This window comes from Charadrius vociferus, unplaced genomic scaffold (assembly GCF_000708025.1).
Source record: "Charadrius vociferus isolate BGI_N301 unplaced genomic scaffold, ASM70802v2 scaffold1061, whole genome shotgun sequence".
Taxonomy (NCBI): Eukaryota; Metazoa; Chordata; class Aves; order Charadriiformes; family Charadriidae; genus Charadrius; species Charadrius vociferus.
The window spans coordinates 15,012-24,423 of record NW_009646734.1 but is presented as its reverse complement, the minus strand read 5'-3'; the positions used below and the strand labels follow the sequence as shown (position 1 = coordinate 24,423).

Sequence of the window (9,412 nt, the reverse complement as noted above, 5' to 3'; positions counted from 1 at the left end):
GATGTTATCCCTTTGGTGCTTCGAGGGCACCAAATTGCAGTTTACCTAGAAAGCAGCACATCCCTGCAATGACACCCACGATTCTCTGACACAGAGAGTTTGAGTGCTTAGTGTGCACAGACTACGCAGCAAAACCAGAAAAGCGGTTTGGTTTTTATCCCCTCCCAACAAATAAACTTAACCGTACACATTTCCCCAACTAAATCAGAACAAGAGCAGTCAAACCAGTCTATGTTTTAATGGAAAAGGCCAATGCCTTAGCTACAAAATATATTAAAATACATAAATAAGTTACTGTAAGAAAAATAACTGTTCCAAGGTTATACCTCTGTCTTACATAAATATCACATCTGCGCTTAAACTCTGATACTTTCTTCACGAAACTTTGGCCTGCATAAAAACATTTCTCACCTGATGGCTTAACTAAAACGCTACCTTTGCAATTACTTCCCCCTACAGCAGCGTAGGGGACTGAATTAACCGCTTATCGTTACTGGTCCGTTATCTGCCCACTGCATGGAAACACTGCCCCTGTGCAACTGCTGCTCCTCCGGTCACTTTAGGAAGAGGCTGTTCCCACACGCATTATCCTGAACAGCATGTTAAAGTTGTTGCTTCTTATTGCGTCCCGACAAGCACTGATCACTTGTGTTTTAGGTTTGCCAACTGTAAAGAGAAAAAAAGGAAAGAAAAGAAACGCTTCAGTTACCGAGTAAGAAACTGGTAAAGATACTTATTTGATCCAGTCTCAAAATTTAGGGGTTTCTTTCAAATATTTTTTAAACATGCAGTGAAATGCCACTTTTTTTTCTAATACGTAAATAAAATCTTTCTTTAAAAAAAGAATCCTTAGTAGCTCTATCATAGCAGAACTTAAAAGACTTGTTGAAAGGAGAATGCTATAAATAGACAAAAAAATACCTCCTTCCCCAAAGACCTACAGAACTAATAATTATAAACAAACAGCCCTGCTTGATAGTTGTTTTTTTTTTTTTAAAGTAGAATTATAAATTAAGAACTGAAACACTACTTTAAAAGTTTTTTTAAAATTGTGTTCAAGAAAACTAGCAATTTCTATACCATCCAGAAAGCTGGAAACCGCTTTGAACTGTTCTAACATTGTGATCCCAGATTATACCGGACGCTCACAGTTCACTGTCACAGGTAATTGGCTATGACTGAAAAATGAAAAGATCACTTCTACTAATTTAGTTTCAGGCCAAAAAGCCTGAAGTCGCTTAACTAACCCAGGTGGCCTCCGAGCCACATCTTATTTGTGTCACTGGGGTCCAAGACTCCCCGTTCCCTCCAAACAGACATACTTACCACGTAACCGCCCAGCCCTCTGGATTGCCTGATTCACAGCTTTCAGATTATTCAGCAGCTCCGTGTGATTGTTGCAACGAATTTTGTATTGATTTATTAAATCTCTGTTAAGATCATACAGCTCGACGTACCGTGTCTTCATGTTTTTCCTAGGGGAACAATCAGTCCAGTTATTTGCATCTCAAGGGACAAGAAAGTCATTCCTGGCTTGTCAATGTAAAGGTGTAGTGATACATGGTTGTGATGGCTACCAGGGTTACCCGCATGTCTGCCAGCTACAAGACAACAGACTTGTCTAGACATGTTGGTATACTCATTATTTCACTGGGCAGAAAAAAAAAGAAAAAAAAAAAGATCTATTTTTGCAGTTATTATATCTGGAAACCCAAGGAGGAGATGCCACTTTTCCCAGTGAAAGTAACACTGCTCCGAATTAGCTCAGACCTGTTTACTGCTGCTCTTGACAGTAAAAACAGGACATTAGCAGGAGAACACAGCAAGTCAGAGTAAAAGTACTGACACCTAAAGTTTCTTTCTTGGTGTTTTAAAAAGTTCACACACCAAACAGCTTTTATTGCCTTCTTCCCTTACTGCATGTTTTCTAATTATCTCACCATCTCGAGGTTGCTTCACCCCATCTGCTCCATGCTAAGCCCTACCTCTGCCCTTTTGTCTTCCCCAGACTGGTTTTCCATCTTAAGAACAAGACAAGGCTCAAGGAGAAGACCAGCAAAGGTACCGATTCTACATCAAGAGTTGTAACTAGACAACCCTTTATCACACAAATGTTTTTCTGTGCTCTTTTCTGCCTGAAAAGCAAAGACTGGCCGCTCTAAACCCAAAATATTCAAGCTAAGCAGCAATTACTCACATATCTCCCAAGAGCCGTGCGTCTTCCGCCTGAACCAGCATGCTGCGGATGAGGTTGGAGTGTTCAGCCATGTCGGCAGTGAGCCTCTGATTCACCGCGTGGTGTTCATCCACCTGTCCAAGGCAAACAGTTGTGAGAAAGGGCCCTTGGCACTCTGGGCAAACGGGTAATTGTTCAAGCTAAATCTTGGCCCAGCGTAATAGGAAATAACACCCCAACTTAATCTACCAGCACCCCTGGGATCATTCCATTCATAAACCAGTTTAGAGATCCTCTCATGCAAATGCCCCCAGTGACTGCTTAGCTGACAATTTAGAAACACCCAATGCCTCCTCACCTTTACCAACACTTTCCGCAGCTCCTCAAAGTACGCAGGGAAATCTGCTTCCACCTGCAAATCTTCAATGGCCAGAAAGGAGGCCATTGACTGGATAATGTCACCAGCCAGATCAATATCATCCGTGTTGATGGAAATCTGTGGGAGAGAAAAGCAAGCACTTCAGCGTCCTTCCATGCCAAAATATCTCCCAGCATTGCCCAGCAGGACTGCCTCTCAAAGAGTTAGCCAAGCTCAAAGCAGTCCATTCTATTAAGAGGCAAAACTTGCGTGAGCAAGCTCTAGGCTTCCAGTAGATAAGACGACACTGATTTTAAAGGGGCTTTTATTCAGGCCTGAAGAGGCATCTGGGCTTACAGGACCAGTGCAAAAGTTACAGGCAGCCTCTGTGCCGCAAGTTACGGCTCCCTGAAACCACCCTGTGTGGGAACAAATACCTTCCAACAGATCTGTAGGCTAAACAGTTTGTTTTTCATTAACCGGCACTGGAATTTTACGCACTAACAATAAACAGACCCAAAAGTTTCCATAAACATCCCTAAAACATGGGTACTTTCTCTTCATGTTCAGTCGTCCTTCATTTTTACTGCCTCATATTGACACCACCCTTAAGTTTCATCAGAGTATAATTAAACGGGCGTTCCCCTTGTCCACGAAAGTACTCACCTCTCCGCCGGGCTTGATTTTGATGCAGAGCTGACCCGCATTACGAAGGGAAGTGAAGCAAACCTGAAAGGGAGCGCTCTGAAACTCTGCATCCTCTGGCAGTAAGAAGCTCTGATTCAGCCACATAACAATCTTGCAGAAACAAAAGGAAGACCATCAGCCATCACCTGTATCGAAAGCCTGGAGAACCACACAGTGTCCCTGCACGCGATGTGCACCAGGACTCTCTGTTCAGGGTACCCTGGAAATTTCATTTACTAAATTTCATCCCCTAATCCCATGTCATGAACTTGTTAGAATGAGGACAGTTGAATTCTCGCTCCAAAGCTGAATATCCCTAAGACAATCAAATCCAACAACCAGAGACGACAGCCCAAGGTCAAAGCATAAGCCCAGGCCTTGAGACTGGAGAAAGCCGGGAAGCAAGGCTTGGTTCTACTGCAAGAATTTAAAGGAAAATTTAACTGCATCTTGTTTTTCACCTTGGCTATTTAATGCAGTAAAGGTCATGTAAATAGGGCAGAGCACTCGAGTTAATGAGGGAAATGACCAGCTCTGATTACTGCCCTCCCACAATTGAGATCTTTTAGAATGAAAGCAACAGCACTGCTGCTCATCTCTTGTGAAACTCAGCCATTATCTGGGCACTGTACTGCCCTTTTCCTGTGGTTTACAGAACTCATCACTCACTACAGGGCTCCTGCTGCGTTCCATCAATTGTCACACAGGAAACAATACCGTATACGAAACACCTCACGTTCTCAGGCCATTAGATCCTGCAGCTGCAGGAATTCCTGAAGCAGGGAATGGCTCAGTTAAGGCATTCTTTTAAAGAAGGAAAAAGAGCATTGAGTTAAGTTGTAATACACAGACTCCAAAGGTCAGCACTGTAGTTCACTGCACAATTTTTCCTTTGCTCTTAGAAATCTCAAGCTAACGGCAAACCCTCCACCTGTACATGGGACCAGGAAATAGGAAGCAGAGCAGAAACTCACCCTTTGCGGTCTCTCATTCATTGTACAGTTAACAAAGCTCAGAGGCTCAATGGCCGAGTCCGGGCTGCTCAGGGCATACATGGAAAAGCGAGGAAGCTGCCTTGTCAACTCAAATACATGGAACTGTGTGCTGGAAGCAATCCAAAGGAAAAATAGAGACAGTTACTAATATACCAGGGATTCACCTATTGCAACAGTTCCTGGTCTTTTTTTAACTGGCTACTGACACCAGCAGTTTCCAGCTATGTAATCAGCTCTTACCATTTCCCAGAAAAAAACCTGGAACTTGGAAATTCCAGGCTTATCCCCTCAGGAAGTTGAATGATTCCTCCCTACTGCTCACATTTTCCATAATCCTTCCAATGAAATATATTCTCTAGCTAACACATTCAAGATCTTACTATGTGATTTAATATTTTCTTTACAAGTTCAGTGAAGTCTTATTAAAAGTAATAATAAAGACAAATAGAGAAAACAAAAGGGAATTCAGTCCCATACATTCTTTCTGCAGCAGCTGACTAGCTCTCAAAATATGCCTCCCTGTTCAGGGAAAGGAGGCTGCTTCCTGCGGCACCGCCAGTTCTGGCAGATGTGAGCAGGGAGAAAGTTGGTGTCAAGCGTACACGAAGAGACATTTTATTTCTATGGGAAACTGGAAAACTGTTGTCTTCAGGTGAGGCATATGTTACTTTCTACTCGCCCTGAAGACCAATTGAACTTTGTAGCTTGAAAGACAGCACTGTGCCTCCAGGCCTGCTCACGTACTTCGTCCAGAGCAGCCACCATCCCAGGCCTGGAGAGGCAGCCACACAGAGCAGGCAGCCTGGATGCAGCCTCTACCTCTCTGGGCTCCCTCTAGAGATAAAGCATCTCCTGGACAAGAAATGCTCTGTTCCCCTGAAGGCAGAGCTGGAGCACAGCAGGTCCCAGTGACTCCAGAACATTTAGACTTTGTCTGGAGAAGAGCTCAGCATCACAGAGTGTTTTTAAGAAAGGATTCCCGCTCTACTTCCCATAACACAGAGAAGTGGGGCACCAGGGAATTAACGGTGTGCTTCCCACAGCACAAGCATGAAGGCACATCATTGCTGTTTCCTGGTCACACAGCTCTGGAGACCAGCAGAGATCACAACACAAAACTCACCTGTTCCTGTAACCTACGAAGGCTTTGATGTGCAAATCCACAGGCACATCTTTGGGTGGAGTAAGGGGAACGCGAACACAACCGGAGAGGTTCTGGAGACTGGGATGTACCACGTGGCTCTCTCCTTCAAATATGCCTTCGGCAAAGATCAGCACAGCACGAATGATTGTGTCTTAGCAACAGGAAGAAAAAACAGTTCCTAAATTAACAGCTGTCCTCCACCACTGTTTTCAGAATTAAGCACAGTCAACTCTTTACACGCCCCTCCTCTGAACTGTTAAAATATCCCAGATGACCAGCACTACCACATCTGGACCCGACTGCATCCTCAGCACGCCTGGTGCTAGGTGAATTTGCTGGTTTGGGGTAGTTCCAGTTTTGCATATAAAGCCAGCTGAGGTCCAGCTGCATTCATACAACACCCTCACTAACACGGCTGTAGGTTCATGTTTAGAGTCAACACAAGGAGTGTTGCAGGGATAACCAAGACTCATTTCATCCAAGTTAAATGTTAATTGCCTTGGAAAATAACACTTAACAAGAAACAAATTCCATCAAACTCCTCTCCGCTGAGACCCATCAAAGGAACACAGCTTGATTCAAAACTGTGTGAAAGGAAAGCAACCACAAAGGGGAAATTACAGACAATAAAGGGGAGACAGGCAAATCATCAGCTAAATATAACTAAAGGTTTGCATGAATTTACATGAAATGAATGTCAATGGTTGCAGGTTACCACTCACCATTTGTGGTGGAAATACACAGCTCCACATGGGCAGACTGGCTGTCAGAGCCCAGATTAACCGAGAGGGCCGTCTGGAGTTGGGTATTTGCTGGAATCACACCTCTCTGCCCATCAACTTCTTTCTGTTGAGCGTTCAGTTCAGCCTGTTGCAAAACACATACCCTTCAGTTATCAGAATTTCAAGATTTTCATTCAAACCACCTAGAAAACATATGCTAAGTCAGTTCTCTTTTCTTGCAGGAGAAGGTTGTACTATAGCAATTCCCAGACACTTCACATTGCTATGAAGAGCGGCTGGATTAGGCATGGAGCTGTGGACACTTGTGCTACAATTTGTTCAAGTGCTTTATTGTCGATGGAGCTCGGATCTGTACCCACATCTTTATTCAGAAAAGTGCTTAGCGTATATTCAACTTTAAGCACAAGCTTATATAATTCCATGCATTTGCTATGGTGGTCATTTGCTGTCCAAATATGAGTTTGCTCTTTCCTCAGACTATTTTTTGAAGCTCTAATTCTGCACCTTCACCATGAAGACACAAGTGCACTTCCTACACCCTGGCAGTGCTCCCAGCCCTCACGCAATTACCTGATCCTCTCACACAATCCCCTATGACCCCCGAATTGGCTCACGCATTCAAAACTACAATTTGCAGTCATAAGCCAAAGCACAGGGCTGAACAGAATCCAGCTCCAAACACAGCTGCTCTGGCAAGACGAAGGAGCAAGGAAAATGTTACTTATTAAAATACAAAAAACAAGTTCTGAACTTGCACAAGGACCAAGCCAGATGCAGAAGCAGGTATCCCCAGCCGACAATCTCGCTTCATCCTGACAGGTTACAGCTCTGACTTGTCTGGACTGCCCCAAGACCACTTCCCAGATTACTCCAGATTTACAGCAACGGAAAGGCATGTTTTGGCCCTACGTATTGTTTAAGTAGTACCTTTGCATTTTCCTCATAATTTCTTAATTCCAGCAGCAGATTTTGTTTCTTTTGACTAAGTTCTCGGATCAGATCCTGCTCAGCACTTGTATCCATTAGGTTTCCTTTCATCTCCTCACCTCCTGGCAGATAGCCTCGGACTGCACATAAACAAAACACAGCAAATTTCAGCAAAGCCTTTCACAGCAACTCCCAAACTTCAGTTTCTGTAACAAGACCCCCTCGTACCACCTCAGCAGCAGACACTGATTCTGGTCTTCAGTTGGTACCATTCAGCTGAGAACCTGAGCACTGATTTACACCCACGGAGGTTTTTGACTTTCCTGGTGATCGGATATGAGAAGCGCACATTTACAAGAAGAAAAAAGGTGAATTTCCAACCTGTCTTTAAGCTGTCTTTACCTGACCAAACAAGGGCAGGGCCCGGTGCTTTCGCGAGAGGATTCCCACTGCAATCATTCTTTCAGGTGCTTAGGCAAGTTTGCAATTATGCAAAATTAATAAAATGTGTACTTGGATTTCTAGAGCTGGTCAGAGGAGTTGTTACTGTCTGGAGGTGACTGTAAGTCACTGTCAATCAGCCAGTAAACAAGATTTACCCACATTAGTTTTTCCCCAAATCAAGGGATACTTCACTTCAAGGGGTTAGACCTGTTTCCCAGTAACCCAATGGAGCACAGAGTTATGGAAACATCTCCAACTGCCTGTGGAGACAGAAGAGCTGAACAGATATGAGACAAAGATGCTTGCTATAGACTTCCATTTTGCTCTAGGGCCACGTGCTCTGATTGCAGCTGACAATGAAAGCCACGGACAAAAATCTGATACCTGCAAAGAATACACAGCCTGAATGTGTAACCCCCGTAAAAAGTTGCGAGGAACTTGCAAAGCATTCAGCCCGCACACTGTCCTCTAATGAAAGGACCCACTTTATTATTTGAGTGATTCATTTATTTAAAATGAGAGCAAGACAGAAAATACACTGAAACACAGAACACCTCATGTGAAAGGATGCTGGCCCCAAACAGAACTCTAATGACAAGGACTATGAGAATGCACTGTCCATATAACCCCAAAAACAGGGCTATTACTATTGAATAATGCCTAAAGGCTCCAGCCTAAAGGGATCCCCATTGTGCCAAGGTTTGTTTATGATAGACACATCAGAAAAGGATGATCGTGTTCAGCAACATTAATCTACGTAGCTGTGCTAGGACAAGGTATCTTCAGAACTGCGTACAATGTTCCCCTTCTCTAAGGCTGGGAAAAAAGTTTATATGCTGAAGCCCAAGCACAGCAAATCCCTGCAACCTGTGATTAAGACAGACTGCAAAACACTGTGCTATTTAACAAGGACAAGCTTTTGTTCCAAATGGGTTGTGCCAGACCTGCTTGTCTCAGGCCACTGACACATGCAGTCAGATAATCACACCAGTGTCCTTCCTGGAGCCATCCCTGTAAATTATGCTGAGCTTATTTAAATAATCTGTGATCATATTTGTTTCCACTCACAGTAACCGGGTCTGACTTCTTGAACGCATGGTGGGCTAAATCCACCAGTTCTCCAGTCTCAGGACAGCATTTTCCAGCAAACAAATGGCTGTTAACATCTAAGATTTCTAATATAAAACCCATTCATTTTTAGAAGAAAGCCAAAACACACACCCCCTTACCTCTCTAATCACCTTTACCCACTGTGAAGCGACCAAAGAATTATCATGTACAGGAAAAAAAGATTTCCTATACATTCATCTATAATAATGTTGTCTGAAGAACCACAGCCTGTACTGAATATAGTTATCTTTGCATTATTAGGATGGGACTTCTTCCGTTAGGCAAATGAATTGGATGGCTTCTTGGATCACAATGAAACACACGCTGATTATCACAGAGAAGGCAATATTCAAAATCCTGTTTGCAGATAGCGTAACTCAAAATTCCCTTAACTTCACATAAAGCAAAGGGAATTTGGCACACAAAAATGCCTATGGAACCAAAACATTTAGCTGATCTGAGATGATGTAATGTGCCTGATACTATTGTGTGTTAAATTAATATCCTGAACAATGCTTTTTACCTTCACCATCAACTGAACAGCAGATTAACTGGGTGCTCCCATCCATTCTGTAATCCCCCTCCACCACTCCTGCAATTGAGGAAGCAAAGTTGTCCTTAAAGATGACCTCTCCAGTTCGGTCACTGCGTGCATCAACCTGGAACAACAAAGAGTTCCAAGGCACAGCATGAACAGAAAAGCTAACTCCAAAATGTATGTCATGCTGTACTTCGAGCTGCTAACTGGAAGCCAGCTCTGCTCATGGAACTGCAGGTGAACTTGCAGCTCTGCTGATCAGAACACCACACATGAAAAAAACACCATTA

At 43.4% G+C, this 9,412-nt stretch overlaps 1 protein-coding gene across 1 annotated transcript in view; it reads right to left on the bottom strand.

The window, feature by feature from the left end:
- Window positions 1-421: 421 nt before the first annotated feature.
- Window positions 422-9,412, bottom strand: part of BBS2 (Bardet-Biedl syndrome 2) — a gene marked incomplete at its 5' end in the record, with an annotated part of 17,598 nt that continues 8,607 nt past the window's right edge. The window contains 10 exons of the mRNA XM_009889528.1: window positions 422-666; window positions 1,327-1,475; window positions 2,198-2,310; window positions 2,535-2,672; window positions 3,201-3,332; window positions 4,196-4,325; window positions 5,340-5,511; window positions 6,083-6,227; window positions 7,031-7,170; window positions 9,108-9,243. Coding sequence (XP_009887830.1) covers window positions 560-666; window positions 1,327-1,475; window positions 2,198-2,310; window positions 2,535-2,672; window positions 3,201-3,332; window positions 4,196-4,325; window positions 5,340-5,511; window positions 6,083-6,227; window positions 7,031-7,170; window positions 9,108-9,243 — 1,362 coding nt within the window. The remainder of the gene's footprint in view (window positions 667-1,326; window positions 1,476-2,197; window positions 2,311-2,534; window positions 2,673-3,200; window positions 3,333-4,195; window positions 4,326-5,339; window positions 5,512-6,082; window positions 6,228-7,030; window positions 7,171-9,107; window positions 9,244-9,412) is intronic.